The 19,248-nt window shown below is 43.6% G+C and overlaps 1 protein-coding gene across 4 annotated transcripts in view; it reads left to right on the forward strand.

Moving 5' to 3' along the window:
- The window catches only part of LOC127429056 (dachshund homolog 2-like), a 236,359-nt gene that overhangs the window by 144,662 nt on the left and 72,449 nt on the right, over positions 1–19,248 (forward strand). For all 4 annotated transcript variants that reach the window (XM_051677811.1, XM_051677810.1, XM_051677813.1 and 1 more), the window contains exon 3: positions 7,834–7,965. In XM_051677811.1, coding sequence (XP_051533771.1) covers positions 7,834–7,965 — 132 coding nt within the window. The remainder of the gene's footprint in view (positions 1–7,833; positions 7,966–19,248) is intronic.

The raw sequence follows: 19,248 nt of genomic DNA on the forward strand, positions 1-19,248 counted from the left end.
TCCACCGGGGGATGGAGTTGTCTGTCTACCAGCTCCGTAGAAGCGTATCTCCTCGACCCTGTGTTGTCCGTCTCAGGGGCGCTTCGAAACCTTCCTAGGGTTCTTGGCGGCTGGCCGTGAGACAGGTGGCGTCTGCTTCATGTGGTGGGCTCCACGCCGGGGCCGGGCCACGGGGCGGGCTGTGGCAGAGCCGGTGCTGTTGAATGGCCTCCGTCTGCTGCTTCACCGCCGAGAACTGCTGGGAAAAGTCCTCGATGGTGTCGCCGAATAGGCCAACCTGGGAGATGGGGGCGTTAAGGAACCGTGCCTTGTCGGCCTCTCTCATCTTGACCAGGTTGAACCAAAGGTGGCACTCCTGGACCACCAGGGTGGACATCGCCTGCCCGAGAGACCGCGCCGTGACCTTTGTCGCCCGGAGAGTGAGGTCGGTCGCCGAGCGCAGTTCCTGCATCAATCCCGGGTCAAAACTACCCTCGTGCAGCTCTTTTAGCGCCTTGGCTTGGTGAACTTGCAGGAGAGACATGGCGTGCAGGGCGGAGGCGGTTTGTCCAGCGGCACCGTATTCCTTAGCCGTCAGGGACGATGTAAACCTACAGGCCCTGGACGGGCCAGGTGGCGGTGCTCTGCGGGCACAAGTGCACCGCGAGCGCCTTATCCACCTGGGGGATCACCGAATACCCCTTGGCCGCCCCACCATCGAGGGTAGTGAGAGCGGGGGAGCTGAAAGATCGGGATTGGGCAGTAAAAGATGCCCCCCACGATCTTGTCAGCTCCTAATGCACTTCTGGGAAGAAAGGGACTGGGGCGGGGCGTGGCCGTGAGCGGCACTCTGGGCCCAGGAACCAATCATCGAGCCACGAGGGTTCAGGGGAGAGCGGAGGGTTCCACTCTAGCCCGACGCTCACGGCTGCCCAGAAAGCATGTCCGTCATCTCCGCGTCGGCCTGAGACTGGGCGACCACACCCAAAGGAGGGAGCCCATCCGAGGCGTCTGCATCAGAGTGGATGAGCCCACTTTCCGATGCTGCGCTCGATAACTCATCGTCTTCCCGTGCTCCGAATAAGAGGTCGAAGTCGCCGTGAGAAAAGCCAGCAGTCTCATCCAAGAGCCCGACTGGGGCAAGTGAGCATGCTGGGGAATGGGAGGTCTGTGGGGATTTACCCGGCGGAGGTGCTCCCATTGAGGTCCCCAAATCGCCCCCAGTGCTAACCGGCATGGCCTCATACCCGTAGGTAGAAGGACCGAGGCGGGGAGCCGCTGGGGTGGCTTGCTTTCTTATGAATGCAAGCCGTGACCGCAACGTTGCCATGGTCATGTTCTCGCAATGAGGACAAGACCCATCCACGAACGATGTCTCCGCGTGGGCAGCGCCCAGACACGAAGACAGTGATCGTGGCCGTCAGAAGAGGAGAGATAACGACCGCAACCAGGAATAACACACAAACGGAAAGTCATCTTAAAAAGACGTTCCGTGTGTGCTGCTCTTTTAGAATGAAAATATACTCTTTTTAGAATATACTCTTTTTGTTCTTCTGCCGAAGTGCCCAGGGACGTTCTCTGCACTCCACGGGTGCAGAGGGGGAGAAGCCGCTGAAATGCATCGTAAAATCTAGCAGATGAGGTGAATGAACTCGCGGATGAATTCAGCTTCAATGAATAGAACCGCTCGGCTTCGAAGAGAAAATCTGAATGAGTGGTTGCATACCAGCTCCTTTTATATCCGTATGTCCGGGGGAGTGGCATGCAAATTCCACTCGCCAGTTCCCATTGGCCTTTTTTCAAAGATCAGAGGTGTTTAGGGCTCCCAAGAGTGACTCCTAGTGTCACTACATCGACACAACGTTGAGTGAGTGACAAATAGGGAACATACACTATATTGCCAAAAGTATTTGCTCATCTGCCTTTAGACACATATGAATTTAAGTGACATCCCATTCTTAATCCATAGGGTTTAATATGACGTCGGCCCACCCTTTGCAGCTATAACAGCTTCAACTCTTCTGGGAAGGCTTTCCACAAGGTTTAGGAGTGTGTTTATGGGAATTTTTGACCATTCTTCCAGAAGCGCATTTGTGAGGTCAGACACTGATGTTGGACGAGAAGGCCTGGCTCGCAGTCTTCGCTCTAATTCATCCCAAAGGTGCTCTATCGGGTTGAGGTCAGGACTCTGTGCAGGCCAGTCAAGTTCTTCCACACCAAACTCGCTCATCCATGTCTTTATGGACCTTGCTTTGTGCACTGGTGCGCAGTCATGTTGGAACAGGAAGGGGCCATCCCCAAACTGTTCCCACAAAGTTGGGAGCATGGAATTGTCCAAAATCTCTTGGTATGCTGAAGCATTCAGAGTTCCTTTCACTGGAACTAAGGGTCCAAGCCCAGCTCCTGAAAAACAACCCCACACCATAATCCCCCCTCCACCAAACTTCACAGTTGGCACAATGCAGTCAGACAAGTACCGTTCTCCTGGCAACCGCCAAACCCAGACTCGTCCATCAGATTGCCAGATGGAGAAGCGTGATTCATCACTCCAGAGAACGCATCTCCACTGCTCTAGAGTCCAGTGGCGGCGTGCTTTACACCACTGCATCTGACGCTTTGCATTGCACTTGGTGATGTATGGCTTGGATGCAGCTGCTCGGCCATGGAAACCCATTCCATGAAGCTCTCTACGCACTGTTCTTGAGCTAATCTGAAGGCCACATGAACTTTGGAGGTCTGTAGCGATTGACTCTGCAGAAAGTTGGCGACCTCTGTGCACTATGCGCCTCAGCATCCACTTACCCCGCTCTGTCATTTTACATGGCCTACCACTTCGTGGCTGAGTTGCTGTCATTCCCAATCGCTTCCACTTTGTTATAATACCACTGACAGTTGACTGTGGAATATTTAGTAGTGAGGAAATTTCATGACTGGACTTGTTGCACAGGTGGCATCCTATCACAGTACCACGCTGGAATTCACTGAGCTCCTGAGAGCGGCCCATTCTTTCACAAATGTTTGTAGAAGCAGTCTGCGTGCCTAGGTGCTTCATTTTATACACCTGTGGCCATGGAAGTGATTGGAACACCTGAATTCAATTATTTGGATGGGTGAGCGAATACTTTTGGCAATATAGTGTATGTTAGGTGGACATAAGAAATGTTTTATTGCATAAACCTGTAGAGAATTCAGCCTTTACTAGTTCAAAACAAGAACATCCGTGTTGATTTCTTTTTTTTTTTTTTTTTTTTTTTACAAATAAACTGCTTGGAAATGTTTCGGCATAAACGAATCAGTGTTTTGGGTGATTCAAATAATTTTCATTCACATCCATTGTTTCAGTAGTGAACAAATCAATTCAGTAGTGTTTTTTTACAAATCAGTAAGTCAATGATTGAATGATTCACAACATAAAAGACTCTCGTTTGTCGCCATCTACTGGAGTAAATATGCAATCTCCAGAAATGGCCACCAAAACGAATTAGTGAACGCCACTCAGATCAGATTTGAGAACAGGAACTAACTGTTGCATAATTTAATATAACTTATTTTAAGTAATTTAAAGTCATCTTGCGGCCCAGTTGTATGTTTGCTGATGTCTCATAGATGTGCTGTGTTCCCTGATTAGATGTTTTGATTCTTCAGATAAGAAGTTTTTTTTGTACTATAAAATGTATAGTTCTGGTAGTATTTGCTAATTGGTCATACAGCATTCCAGTCATGCTAAAAAAAAAACTATAATGACAGCTATGATATAAAACACCTGTTTGAACATATTTGTGGTTAGAAGATCACCTCTATATTTCTCAACTAAAGCCATTTCAGCACTGAAAAAGAATGGATGTCAAAATTAGTAAGATTTTCTGACCTGTATCACGATGCAAACACGCAATCTCAGGTGGTTGTGCTTCCATGTCTTTAAAGGAATATTCCGGGTTTAATACAAGTTAAGCTCGGTCAACAGCTTTTGTGGCGTAATGTTGATTACCACAAAAAATAATTTAGACTCAACCCTCCTCTTCTTTAAAAACAAAACACAAAACTGGGTTACAGTGATGCACTTACAATGAAAGTGAATGGGGCCAATCCGTAAACATTAAAATACTCACTGTTTCAAAAGTATAGCCACAAGACGTAAACAATATGCATTTTAATTTGATTTTGGGGTGATAAAATCTCTTACTATCCTTTTCTGTTTGAAGTTATAGTCAATTTTACAGCTTCATTGCCATGGCGATGTTATGTCAACAAACCCTAAAACCTCAAATTACTCTAAAAATTATGATTTAAACAACTGTACAGCTCAAATAATACATGAGTTTTATCAGAAGAATTAATGTAAGTGCTTTTATAAAATTATAAGCTTTACATTTTTGCCTTTAAACCCTCCAAAATTGGCCCCATTCACTTCCATTGTAAGTGCCTCATTGTAGCCTCCATTTTTGCTATTTTATTTTTAAGAAAAGGAGGGATGAGTTGAAATTATTTTTTTGTGGTAATCAACATTATTATCTTCTGTCGATTGAGCTTAACTCCTATTGAACCTGGAATATTGCTTTAACCCAGGTCTTTAAGGTTTAATTACTGCGATAAAGACAGCAAAGTTAAACACAGTGAAACAGAGCCATCAACGCTAAAATGAACCCATTGTTTTAACGCTCACTGACTCTGAGATCAAAAGAAATTCCTTTGGATCCATTTTTTTCTTTGCTTTGGAATCTACCTTTTCTCATACCACTCTTTAGTTAAATGGGACATTGTTGTCTAGGTATGAAAAAGGGCCAATTCAAGCACGTCATTGCCGAGGAATCCAGATCAACCCATCTGACCCCCCTCAAGACTACAAAAGCCCCCCGTCCACCCTGCCAGCTCACCTCCTCTCTTCCAAACCTAGCAACCGAGATGGACCTGTCAGATCTCGGGAACGAGGGAGTACCGAGCAGGGAAGGAGGCTAGATGTGTTCTCCTCTTCTGGGGACGTGCTCGAGCGCCCTCCATTCATTCATGTTGGGGTGGGGTGGGGGGGGATTGATGACTCACGCTGGGGCCTCGAGTGTTCAAAGCTGGAGTTTGAAGCAGAAAGACTTGTAGATCTGAAGGGCCATATGAAAGGCAAACAATAAGCAATCTGTTTGTCCACCCCTGCAAAACGGCACTCGCCTTTCATCCGCCGGCTCCCATTTCCGCGGGTCGTGACTCTCCTCAAACATCAATTACTGTTACGTACGCCGTTTGATCTCAGGGCTTCTCCTTGACATAGTATCGGGAGGTGGGGGAGGCCGTATTGTGTGTGTGTGTGTGTGTGTGTGTGTGTGTGTGTGGGGTAAGACAATGTATCAATTGTGGGTGTTTTTTTCCTACTCTTTGTATTCTCTATAAATGTATGTATTTAGTTTGCACATTTTATTTGGAGTCAGGAAAGAGATTGACCCTGCAGGAAATGAAGAGTAGATATGTTTGAATCGTTCTTTACCACTTTTGCGCACTTACCTATTTCAGAAAAGTTTACAATCCGTGTTATAGCTTTCAAAAAGTTTCAAAAAGTCACGGCGGTCCCATCACATCAAAGCAAAAGAAAAAAAACATTGGCTCACCGTCTATCAAGCACTGAAACTTTGCTGGGTGAAGAACAATCTGGAATGTGTAACAGTGTACCAGTAACATGTCCTTTTTGCAACCTGAACTTCCTCAGAACGTTGAATTTTTTAGACACCTGCGCTAAAAAAAAGCTAGACGCAGTGTGACGAATGAAACAGAACACAGGTGTCTCAATATTCGTTTTAAAAAAAATATTTTTTTTTTTAACTTGACATGGTGTCTAAAAAATTTGCCGGTCCTGCGCTAGATGCTGGAAAAAACAGCGAGACGTGGCACAACGGTCAAAGACGTCCATCTCTACATAGATAAACAATTGAAAAACGTTGCAAATGCCTTTAAAAACAGATGTAGTGTTAACAGCCCCAAACTCATCTGTTTGCGTGCATTGTTTTTAATTAATTATACATCCGAACCCAGCCTGCTGGTTTGTTGGGTCCCGTTGGGCTTGGGTCAGTTTTTCCTTTGCCCATTGTTAGCTTTTTCTTGATTTCTTCGTCATTTGTGCTTTTATCACCTCTTTTGGCATTGTAATTACCTGTTGTACTATATTAAAATGAGATATTTAAAGGTGTAAACAAAACAAACTCATAATAAACTGAATCAATCATTCTGACATTTTGTTTTAAATGTGGTTGTTTCTCTGACAACTGTGCACAGATGGGCCTGGCTGCATAAAAAAGTGAGTTGCTTGTTGTCTTTTTTTCTTTTTAAATACATACTGAAAAGTAGGTTCATTTATTTTACCCCCCGCCCGCAGTCCAGCATATCAACGGCTTTTATTTTTCCAAGTATGAATCATTTTCTGGTTTATTTGGCTTGTTGGCTGTCGCAGAATGCAAAACGAAAAAACATTGTTGTTAATTTTTTCCCCAAGTGTTCGTCAGGGGATCACAAGGCCCTCTGGGAAACAAAAGTGCTTCCAATTCCATACCGACTGCATGTATGAAGAAATGAAAACATTTTCTTCGGCCTTCTTTTGTGCGCTAGTTCACGTATTTCGTTGGAGGCAAAATTTTTAATGAATTAGATCAAGGTGACATCCATTGTCTGAACCTGGGGAAAAAGACAGAGCCTTCACTTCTACCCACCCTGATTTGTGGGGATATTTCTAGAGTGGAGTGTGAAAAAGCATCACATCTTAACTTCATGAATTACTTAATGTGTCCCTCCGTCATTTAATTGAATTAATTAGGGGCCTAATTGGGCTGAGTGATGATGGCTTCCAGGGCTAAGCAGCCCTTGATGAGCTCAGGGTAGAGATCTGGAAGTGTGTGTGTGAGACAGTGAGTAACACTGTGGAAGTCCTCGTGGGACACACACACACACACACACACACTAGCAAAGGACCACGAGCGGAGAGCCCTTTGGGAGCCGATTCCTCCTTCCTCCTCCACAGGGCCACATTCTGCCGGTGGGCGGCAGTCAGGACCAGCGCTGATGCCCTCTAGAGAACACTTCCTGAACACAACAATGGCATTCAGTAAAATACAGTTGTGAGGGCTGATTTCTAAAGGAAGCAAGTGTGATAATGTGCTTGTTTCATGTACAAGAGTTTGTGTGTGCATAAAGGGGAGGCCGGGGCTAGTTGCAACACGGGGAAGTTGCCACAAGTGCTATGTCTCAGTAACAATAAGATTTGAAGTCAAAAGTCAGATTGCGCAAATGTGTGTTTTCTCTAGCAGAGGTTTTGTATGTTGGTTCAAAACGTTTGAAATAATTTTTGTGAATTCCTCCCTCCAAGAAAAGGTTTAAATGTGTTGTTTGGACAAAGGCATTTGTCAAGACAGGTCGGGGCATGTTGTCACATTTCTATGGAGGTAGATTGTTGCATTTGTTTTAAATGTCATACATTTATAGCCTACATTTTTTAAAAATCAATGTGTTAATGTTGACCAAAACAATGGTTTGGTGTTGTGGCATGTTGCCTTTTCCATTTTTGTGAAAAAGCCTATAATAAGCTGTTTAATGCAGGCATAGATTTTGTTTTGGAGGTGGTGAACCTCCCCCCTCCCCCCATCTAATGTAAGCTATTTGTACATTTCTAAAGAGATGTGTGTAGTCATGAAATCAGAGACCATTCCCACGACGAAATCCGATCTGAAGTGATCACTTGAGATGCATGTTAATACCAGGTGAACAACAATCCGTCTCGGCTGACCACTTGCGATCGGATCACCGCAGATGGATGTTAATACCAGGTGTAAATGAGGTCAGTATTACCAAGTACGCTTACCAATGTGTGTGTTTGAATCACAGGTCTAACGGCAGCCGCAATGGCTGAAGCTATGAAACTGCAGAAGATGAAACTGATGGCCATGAACAACATTCACGGAGCAGGAAGCCAGAACGGAACAGAATCAGAGAATGAGGAACTGAACTCCAGTGCAGGTCAGAGTCACACACATACGAAGAAAATTCAGACTTTAATGTCCTGATATGTTATGAGAAATCAGGGAAAACTTTTAAGGGATAGTTCACATAAAAATGTAAATTCTGTCAGTAGAATCACATCCTGGTAATTAAAGCACATCTAATCCATTACAACAAGGCACAACAGATTTCACAAAGCAGAACACATTTCTGATGTACAGAGGTTAGACACGATACGATTCACTTTGACCATTTCCATGACTCAATTGCTTTAAATCACTTGAATCACTACTAAAGGCAATAGATATTTACAATATCAAAATAAAGAGCACTGTTAGAAAATGTTCAAAATCTAATCACCTCAGCACACACGCACACACACGACCTAAGGTAATGGGTTCTTGCCCACGCACTCCTCTCCTTTTTGCTGTGTTTTATTGAGGCTAATGACGTCTTTAATGTTCCCCACCTGACTGTGCATTTAGATTGTGATGTTACCATCACCACACACACACACAGTGAAATGTCATTCTTTATTATCACAATCAACAACTGAATGCACACGCACACACAAATGCTGTCCATTGTTATTGCCGAGACCAATAACACTTCCACACACACACAAACACACAGTGCATGTGTCTGAATATGAAGAGGGACACATTAATACAAGCAATTCATTGATCATTTCAGTTTGCAGAAATTACAAAATTGGGGTCAAATTCATTTAAAACCAAAAACGCCAAAACTGCACCATAATAAATAATAAACCACAAAATAATCGAAATAAAAAGCGTACAAATAATGAATGTTCTTGCCACGCAAACTCTGTTGCTTGTTTTTTCTTATCCAGGTAATTTTTTTAGTTGGTAATTTAACTTGTAATTTAAATTACTTTTAGTTTGTTTAACAGATATAAAGCATTATGGTTAATGTAATATTTATTTAATTATTTAATATTTATTCAAAATCAAGACTATAGTCAATTCCCACTCCTGTCCAGTCATGATTTATTACTGGTTTTACCAAGTTTTTATGTTGCACGTTTATATGCACACCAATTCGCTGATAACTACCAAAAATCAATGCAAGAAAACCACATTTACATGAGATTTGACATAATCGGATTACTCTCTGCTTCTGACATCCAAACGTAAATAGTCATGCAAACAACTAGGCATGTGATGTTATTCGGTAATATGGTATATCACGGTAATTAACATGCACAATATTGTTATCGTGGGGACTTCAAAATATTGTAAATAATTCTAGATAAACTTTTAGCCAAATTTTTTACATTTTTCTAATTGCACAGTAGGTTTTTTTTTTCCATCAATGAATCAAGATTCACAACACTGCTTGTATGCGGCAATGACACATGCGCACTTTGATATAAACATAACCAGCGTGAACAAGAAGCATTGTTGAAGGAGAAACGCAGCCGACCCTTTTTCCGCCTTCTAAAAAGGTTAAATTGGAAGTGTGGAAGTATTTTGGGTTCCATTAAAATTTAGAGGGATTGTTGGTCAAAGATGGTTTCCCTTTGTGTAAAACATGTGGCAGAAAAGTGGCAGCGAAACAAGGGAACACCTCCAACGTGTTCGCTCATCTGTGGGACAATCATCCCGTTCAGCAATATAAAGGTAAGTTGTGACAGTTCTGCTCGTTTTTCCAAACTGTTTTTGAAAACTGAGAGACAACACTCTAAAAGACAACTAGCTAAGTGACAAAGACGACAAAGAAAGTGAACTGTTGTTGCCATTTGCAGATAATGTCTAGTTTGCTTTCAAGTAACCAAAAAGTAGTTAGCCAAAACTCTGCTAGCTACACAGTAAAGTTTGTGTCTTGTAGTAACAACTAAAATACAGTGTTTAATCAGCTAATAAATGTGGCACAATGATGAAAAAAGTTGAAACACCATGAAATCATATGTTGCCATACAGTGAACTTGCAAATGTTACAATAATAAACAACAATAAAGTTTGTTTGTATTTCAACCTGTTTTTGTAATGTCATTCAATACTGTGATAATACCGTATTCCGTGATAAAGCTTCAGCGATTATCGTGATGTGAAAATTTGATACTGTCACATACCTACGAACAACACTTGCACTCATTGGAAGCAAGTAAGAACGTGTTTATGTGCAGTGCGAAGTCGGGGTAATGGGCAAAGATCTAACCTTTGTCAATTGGTTTATACTTAAACCGTTTATGACCTTTCTGATAAAGGAATGCCGTTAAAGGTGTTTACATGACTACACAAGTTGTCAGCTTATAAAGCATAATCGGTGTAAGGTTGTGCATGTTAACACGTTTAGTAATATCACTATTTTGTAGAGGTGGATTGATATTGGGTTTTGCCTGATACCAATAACTAAGCTGGTGGAAAAGGCCGATAACCGATTAATCGGCCGATTGTTTTAAAAAATGTATTTATTGAATGTAAAAAAGAAATAACAAATCTTACTGTAACAGGCACAGACATAGAGGCAACAAGAGTCTAAAATTAATAAAATCCCAGATGCAGTTTATTGTGCAAGTAAAATCCTAATAATAACCAGAAAAAAATTACATTTGGTGCCCGCGGGACCTTTAGCTATTAAGCCTGCAGTACACTGGGGACTCTTATTTTGAAATGTCTGGGCTCTCAGGTCACACAAACACATAATGGATACAAAACATTCACTCTTAAAATCATCTACAATGTATTACAATATAAACACTATAAAGTAAGCATTGTCATAGGCTAATAAATACTGAATAGTCATTCATCAACAGTTCCAAAATCGGTGCTGATAAACTGGTAAAACCGGTATATCGTTCGACCTCTACTATTTAGTTTAGATCAGAATGTATTTGATGTTTAATATATAGCTATGTGGAGGGTGATTTTTGACCATTGAGATTTCCTTGTGGGTGGAGCCACCCCAGCACAATGCAAAAAAAAATACAAACCAAGCAACCGTCGATCTTGACGCTCGAACCTGGTCTTCTAAATGACAAATAACTTATCAAATTGGCATATAATTAATATCTCAAGCTATGTTTCCTTACGAATTGGGCGCATAATACATATATCATAATAAACTATTTTCCGCCATGAAATATAGTTCATTAGCCTTACTGTTGATTATTTAAGGCATTTTGATGGTTTGTAGCAACTTTGTGGATTAATGTCTTTATCCAAATCACATTTGAATTCAGTCTGTTTACGTGGCAACATGCAGAGAGAAACAGAGGGTGTGTAGAGATGATGAAGTTATAATGGAGAGAGGAGGTAGAGTCAGAGTCTCTCTCCCACTCAGTCACACATCCTCTAATGTACTCTGGCTGCCGATCGAGCTAATGTTGATGATGAGAGAGAGAAAGATTGAGAGAGCTGCATCAATGGAAACTGAGAATCGAGTCAAATTTCACTCCTGCTCGCAAATGTCAGCGTGCTGAGTGAACACCAGTATTGGGCCATGAAACAGAGTAAGCACAGGTCCAGAACTGCTGAAAACTATAGCCATTTGTTTATGTTGAGTCAGATCTGATCAGGTTGATTATTTAGTGCTGGCTTAAAGGAACCACTCACAAGAAAATGGAAATTCTGTAATTTACTCTAAACCTGCATGGCTTTTTTTCTGCTGTGGAACATAAAAGGAGAAATTATGAAGAACCATCATGCTGTTCTTTTCCATAAAATGGAAGCATACAGCAGTGTTGGGTAATGTTACTTTTAAAAGTAACTCGTTAGAATATTGCGTTACTCCTTAAAAAATTAACTTAATTAAAAAGTTATTTTATGGAAAGTAAACTTTTAAGTTACTTTTTTCTCACAGCCACCTTCTCTTCTGCTATGCTATGCCTTCCATACAAATAAGCCATGCATTGCATACAAGAGATATTACAGGTCATGCTAGCTACTGTACAACACTTATGTCAAAACAACATACTATACAAACAGATATTTAGAAAGTAGGTCTTCACTTCATATTTATATTAAAGAATCAATAACATGAATATGCATGATTTGTTTTTCCATCAACATGGCAGCCAAAATGAATAATGAAGAATAACCACTGTCTTACCTAAAGCAGTAAAGTCTAACACTTGAACCTGCATCATATCTGTGTCAGAGTAAACTTAAGATGTTCTTCAGAAGTCAGGATAAAATTCAGTGGAGAATGCCAGCCTAATATGTTCAAGGAATAAATCTGATGAATAACTGAATATTTTTCACTTAAGTCATCTCAATGCAGCTTGTTTTGAGTTGATCTACGGTGAGTACAGACGCCGCAACTTCAAAGGCACATGTTGATACAACTTGAATGGAATCGTTTTTAATGCTACCAAAATGTCATAAATGGTTTGTTTCATGAATCAAACTACTTGTTTATTATAAAACAAAAATGTAGAATCTTTTTAGAAATTAAGAAATTTTTTCTGCATACACAATTGATGTAGAACGTTTCTCAGAGCCACTGATCCAGAGTCAGCTTTTCTCATCCCATTCTCCCAGTTACAGGGAGCTATAACACGGAGCAGTTCGGCTGCATAAGTCTGTGAATTGAGTGAGTATTTCACCCTGTATATCATGTCGTGTCCAGTGGAAGACTAGTCATATTATTCCTCTGTCTAAATGCATTTACTGATTTTTTAATGCAGTGTGTATTAACACATGAATCAACCACGTTTCACTCAACCGAATGTTGACGTCATATTACTCTAAACCACGAAATACGCATGCGTGTTAGTGAGTTGATTGACAGGTGATGTCTGTATCTAAAAGGTGATTGGATCTTTTCCTGCAAGGCGGGACTTCCTTTCTACATCCATTGACTGTTGGGTGCTTTTAACTTACAAGTTGTTATAAAGGTTTTTAATTGCCCACTCTGAGCCAGAGCTTTGGAGTTCAGAGGAACTTTGAAGAACCAGAGAGATGTTGGGTTTTGGAGCAGACTTAAAGGCTCAAGTCCTCAAAAGCAGGCCACACCACCCAGGATACATTTGATTGGTTGTCGTTGCTCCATGTTTGGGGTTGAAGGGTGGTGGAGGGGGTGTCTTGGAATCTGATCTAACTTCCTTGCATCCCTGAAGTTAAACAAACACCCTCTAAAGCTGTCCCACAACTTTCACCTCTCTTTCTTTACCTCACTCTCTCGTGTATTGCCAAGACACGGCTCTCTCAGCGACAGCTACAAAGTCCTGATGGCTGTTTTCCTCACTTTCTTACTTTTCCTTGCTTTTTTCCTGTCCCCCTTACCCCCATTTTTTGTTCTTTACATTCCCGCAAGATGTGTTTTTGGTCCCCTCCCCTCTCGCTCTTGGTGGCAAGCATTTCCCTTGTTTGAAGGAGAACTTCAAAGGGAAATGGCTAATCTGTGCTTTTCCTCAACTGTGTGAATCGTGCCACAAAAAAAAAAAACCTGAGCTATCTGCACCAGGCAGTCAGCACAGACAGGCTTGATTTCAATCTCTCCCTCTCACTCTGTCCGCTCAAACAATAACCCTCCCTCATCGCCAGAGCCCAAGAGATGAGAGTATGGAATAATAATAAAAAAATGCAACAACATGCTGCAGTGCTTTTGACTGGAGCCAAAAATATCTGATTGGCCCTCAAAGTGGCTTTTATGATTCCCTTATTGGGACACCCCCTCGTTCACAGTCTAATCAAAATATTCAGTAGGGGTGGGAGTAAGCAGGGACCTGGTGTTACAGTATTATATCAATATCTGGATTGTTATTCTATAATATTGCGATTAGTATATTGTGATTCAAAATTATGACAAGGTATATTGTGATCTTTAACTCACTTTTTTCTCATTAATCTTCATTGGGCTTTGGTGCTTTGCACAACAAATGCTGAAATTCCTGCTTTACTGGAGAGCCTTAGAAGTAGCATAGAGCATGGGCACATCAGTGTCAGTAAAAATACATATGATGCGAAGGAATAGAGTACCTCGGTTCCAACCAATTTATAATTACACAAAAACTAGAGGTCGACCGATATTGGATTTTGCCGATAACGACAACTAAGGTAGTGAAAAGGCTGATAACCGATTCATTGGCTGATATTTTTTTTGATCGATTTATAGAATGTAAATACATTTTCTAAGCATTTTCGTTCTATGATGGGCACAGATATAGAGGCTACAAGAGTCCAAAATGAATAAAATTCCAGATTAAGTTTATTGTTTAACCAAAATCCTAATAATAACCAGAAAAAATTAAGATTTGGTGCATAACATGGGACTTTTAGAAATAAACAAGCCAAAACACACCAGGGACTGTTATTTTAAAATGTATTTGATGAAAAGTATTTAACAAATTAAGCTTTTGAAAACAGCAAATCCCTACGTTTTTATTTAACCTCTAGAGGCCACTGTTACACTGTAGAACCAAGCCGTTCTATCTTTAGAACCCTTTAGTGCCGGCCACAGAGGAACATGGAGGACAAAAAATAAAAATAAATAAAAACTATCTGCAACTAACAGCATAGATTTTTTGCCAGTAACTGATAGTTCCAAAAAGCATCTATTGGCACTGATTAATCGGTAAAACCGATATATCGGTCTACTTCTAACAAAACCCTTGCAGTCTTGCTGAATGGAGAATCTGTATGGACATTCTTAGAAACAGGGTATAGACTAGAGGTTAAGCAGTATTGCATTTTGCAGAAAACGTCAATGAAGGTGGTGAAAAATAACCAATATGTTGGCCGATAGTTTTTAAAATCGATTTATTTAATGTGTTTTCTTCCTAAGAAACTTTTCTTAGTTCCCTATCTGTCACTCACTCGACGTTTTGTCGATGTAGTGACATTAGGGGTCACTCTTGGGAGCCCGAGACACCTCTGGTCTTTGATAAAAGGCCAATGAAAATTGGCGAGTGGTATTTGCATGCCACTCCCCCGGACATACGGGTATAAAAGGAGCTGGTATGCAACCACTCATTCAGGTTTTCTCTTCGGAGCCGAACGGTCATGCTCACTGAGCTGAATTTCTAATGTTCATTCACCTCTGCTGGTTCTGACGGCGCAATTCAGCGGCTTCTCCCTCCTCTGCACTGGTGCACTGCAGAGAACGCCCCTGGGTGCTTCGGCAGAAAAAAAAAGAGTATATTTTCTGAAAGAGCTTTTTCCTCTAAAAGAGTATATTTCTGTAAAAGAGCGGCACACACGGAACGTCTTTTTAAAGACGCATCTTTTTAAAGATGACTTTCCGATTGTGTGTTATTCCTGGTTGCGGTCGTTATCTCTCAACTTCGGATGGTCATGATCGCTGTCTTTCATGTCTGGGCGCGACCCACATGGAGGCAGCGTTTGTGGATGGTTCATGTTCTCACTGCGAGAACATAACCATGGCAACCTTGTGGTCGCGGCTTGCTTTCATAAGAAAGCAAGCCACCCCAGCGGCTCCCCGCCTCAGTCCTTCTACCTACGGGTATGAGGCCAGTGTGGCTAGCACTGGGGGCGATTTGAGGACCCCAATGGGATCGCCTCCACCGGGTATCCCCCCGCGGACCTTCCATTCCTCAGCACACTCGTCTGCCCCAGTCGGGCTTCCGGATGAGTCCGCCGGCTCGTCTCACGGTGAGTCTGGCCTCTTGTTTGGAGCCCGCGAAGATGATGAGCTCTCGAGCGCAGCATCGGAGAGCGAGCTTGTCCAGTCAGACGCAGAAGCCTCAGCTGGACTCCCCCCCTCGGGGACGATTGCCCAGTCACAGGCTGATGCAGAAATGACGGACATGCTTTCCTGGGCGGCCGCGAGTGTCGGGTTAGAGTGGAACCCTCTGCTCTCCCCTGAAACCTCGCGGCTTGATGATTGGTTCCACCGAAAAAAGGCGGTGGGTTGCGGCCAATCTTGGACCTGCGAGTACTGAACCGGGCCTTACACAGACTCCCGTTCAAGATGCTGACGCAAAAACGCATTCTGGCAAGCGTCCGGCATCAAGATTGGTTCGCGGCGGTAGACCTGAAGGACACGTACTTCCACATCTCGATCCTTCCTTGACACAGACCCTTCCTGCGATTTGCATTTGAGGGTCAGGCGTATCAGTACAAAGTCCTTCCTTTCGGCCTATCCCTGTCTCCTCATGTCTTCACGAAGGTCACAGAGGCAGCCCTTGCCCCGTTAAGGGAGGTGGGCATTCGCATAACTATCTCGACGACTGGCTAATCCTAGCTCACTCTTGGGACATGTTGTGCGCACACAGGGACTTGGTGCTCTCACACCTCAGCCGACTAGGGCTTCGGGTCAACTGGGAAAAGAGCAAGCTCCTCCCAGTTCAGAGCATCTCTTTTCTCAGTTTGGAGTTGGACTCAGTCTCTTTGACAGCGCGCCTTACGAACGAGCATGCCCAGTTGGTGCTGGCCTGTTTGAAGGCATTCAAACAGAAAACAGCGGTTCCACTGAAACTTTTTCAGAGGCTCCTGAGGCATATGGTATCCTCAGCGGTAGCCACCCCGCTCGGGTTGATGCATATGAGACAGCTTCAGCACTGGCTTCAAACTCGAGTCCCGAAATGGGCAAGGCGCCACGGGACACATCGCGTGGTCATCACGCCGGTCTGTCACCGTCTTTTCAGCCCTTGGACCGACCTCTCATTTCTACGGGCAGGTGTTCCCCTAGAACTGGTCTCCAGGCACATTGTGGTGGTAGACACGATCACTCAGGCTAGGGCCCCCTCTACGAGGCACCTGTATGCCTTTAAGTGGCGTCTGTTCGCTAAGTGGTGTTCTTCCCGACACGAAGACCCCCAGAGATGTGCAGTCGGATCAGTGCTTTCCTTCCTGCAGGAGAGGTTGGAAGGGGACAGCCCTTCCTGTCCCCTTCCACCTTGAAGGTGTACGTTTCCGCCATAGCAGCACACCACGATGCAGTTGATGGTAAGTCCTTAGAGAAGCACGACCTGATCATCAGGTTCCTAAGAGGTGCCAGGAGGCTGAATCCCTCCAGACCGTGCCTCGTTCCCTCATGGGACCTCTCTGTAGTTCTTCAGGGTCTACAGAGAGCGCCCTTTGAGCCTTTGCAGTCAGCTGAGCTTAAGGCACTCTCCTTGAAGACTGCCCTCCTGACTGCGCTCACTTCCATCAAGAGGGTAGGAGACCTGCAAGCGTTCTCTGTCAGCGAAACGTGCCTGGAGTTCGGTCCGGGCTACTCACACGTGATCCCTTTTAGGGACCAGGTGGTGAATTTGCAAGCGCTGCCCCAGGAGGAGGCAGACCCAGCCCTGTCGTTGCTGTGTCTGATGTGCGCTTTACGCATCTATTTGGATCGCATGCAGAGCTTTAGGATATCCGAGCAGCTCTTTGTCTGCTTTGGTGCACAGTGGAAAGGAAGCGCTGTCTCCAAGCAGAGGATCGCCCACTGGCTCATTGATGCCATAACTATGGCATATCATGCCCAGGACATGCCGCCCCTGGTAGGGCTACGAGCCCATTCTACCAGGGGTGTAGCGGCCTCCCGGGCCCTGGCCAGAGGTGCCTCTCTAACAGACATTTGCAGAGCAGCAGGCTGGGCAACACCCAACACCTTTGCAAGGTTCTACAACCTCCGGGTGGAACCGGTTTCATCCCAGGTAGTGACACGCAATACAAGCGGATAAGCCCAGGATGCCGGCTGGGTGTATCGCTTGCACATAGCACCTTCCACCTCCTTTTGAGCTGAAGATGTATGCCATTAATTCCCAGTAGTGTTCACAAACTTTGTTCCCTGGTTGACTTCCTCTGAGCCCTGTGGCAGTCGAGTTTTCAGAGAGACTCACTGCAGGCCAGTACACGTGCTAACTAAGAGTCCTGTTCTGGGGTAGGTGCTCCGCATGTGGCGGTTCCCTGTAAGGCTAACCCTATGCGATGTATATCTTCCGCTAATTCGTTTCCCTGTTGGCAAACTGCATCTTCCTTGGGCAGAACCCCTCTGCCCCAGTCTCCATGTTTGTAGTAACTCCTCCCCCGTTGGGTAGGATCTACCTTGACGACTCTCCACATGGTCGGAAAGACCATGTGACGTATTTTTCCACTTTAATATCCCCCCCCCTCTCTTTGGGCGAGGTGTGGTCTCCGTGGTGTCTTCCCCTTGGGAGGGACACCCACCAACTAGACCTGGCGGCCCAGTCGGATAATCCCCCTTCTTTTTTAGGGAGTGGAAAAAAAGAAGGGGAAAAGAGGCCACGACTGGGTTAGCATGTCTCTATCTTTTGGGTAGTCGACTTGTCCCCAAAGGGTCATTCGACACTCATAAATATGTTGGGGGAGGTTACGTGTCGACCTGGTGTGCTGGCTACGAGGCACACAGTGGTCTGCCCGCCACACACCGCCAGTTCACATAACACAGTTCAGCCAGTTGTGGCGTTTCGTATAGGGACCCCTAGTGTCACTACATCGACACAATGTCAAGTGAGTGACAGATAGGGAACGTCATGGTTACTTGTGTAACCTCCGTTCCCTGATGGAGGGAACGAGACATTGTGTCCCTCCTTCCACAACGCTGAACTACCTGCTGAAATGTCCGGACCTTGTCTCGGCTCCTCAGCATAAAACCTGAATGAGTGGTTGCATACCAGCTCCTTTTATACCCGTATGTCCAGGGGAGTGGTATGCAAATACCACTCACCAATTTTCATTGGCCTTTTATCAAAGACCAGAGGTGTCTCGGGCTCCCAAGAGTGAGCCCTAGTGTCACTACATTGACACAATGTCTCGTTCCCTCCATCAGGGAATGGAGGTTACACAAGTAACCATGAAGTTTTTCCTTACTGTGACTGGCACAGACATAGAGGCAACAATAGTGCAAATTTAATGAAATTCCAGATGCAGTTTATTGTGCAACCAGAATCCCAATAATAACCCAAAAAAAAAAAAAAAAAAAAAAAAATTGGTGCATAACGTGGGTCTTTTTAACCATAAACTTTTGAAATGTATGTGCTCCTACCTGCTCTCACAAACAGACTCACCCACCCTTTTTTAGGGACACCGTCTATGAAAATCAAAGTAATTTCAAAAATAAATAATGGTTATATAAACCATTCAACCTTTAAATATTCAGTAATGTCCATGCTTGTATAAGTCTTTTCTATAATGTCGTCTCATATTAATAATATTTTGAATAGATAATCATCAAATGTTCTAATTTGAGCCCTCAAACGGCACCCATGAAAAAAAAAATGTATATACTGTATACATATCTGTGGACTATCAGAAAAATGTTCTGCTGATAACCGATAGTCCTAAAAGTAGTTCAGTTATTAATCGGCAAAACCAATATATTGGTCGACTCATATTCTTAGCTCATTCTGAGTTAGCATTTTGATCCAAT

This window comes from Myxocyprinus asiaticus, chromosome 38 (assembly GCF_019703515.2).
Source record: "Myxocyprinus asiaticus isolate MX2 ecotype Aquarium Trade chromosome 38, UBuf_Myxa_2, whole genome shotgun sequence".
Classification (NCBI taxonomy): Eukaryota; Metazoa; Chordata; class Actinopteri; order Cypriniformes; family Catostomidae; genus Myxocyprinus; species Myxocyprinus asiaticus.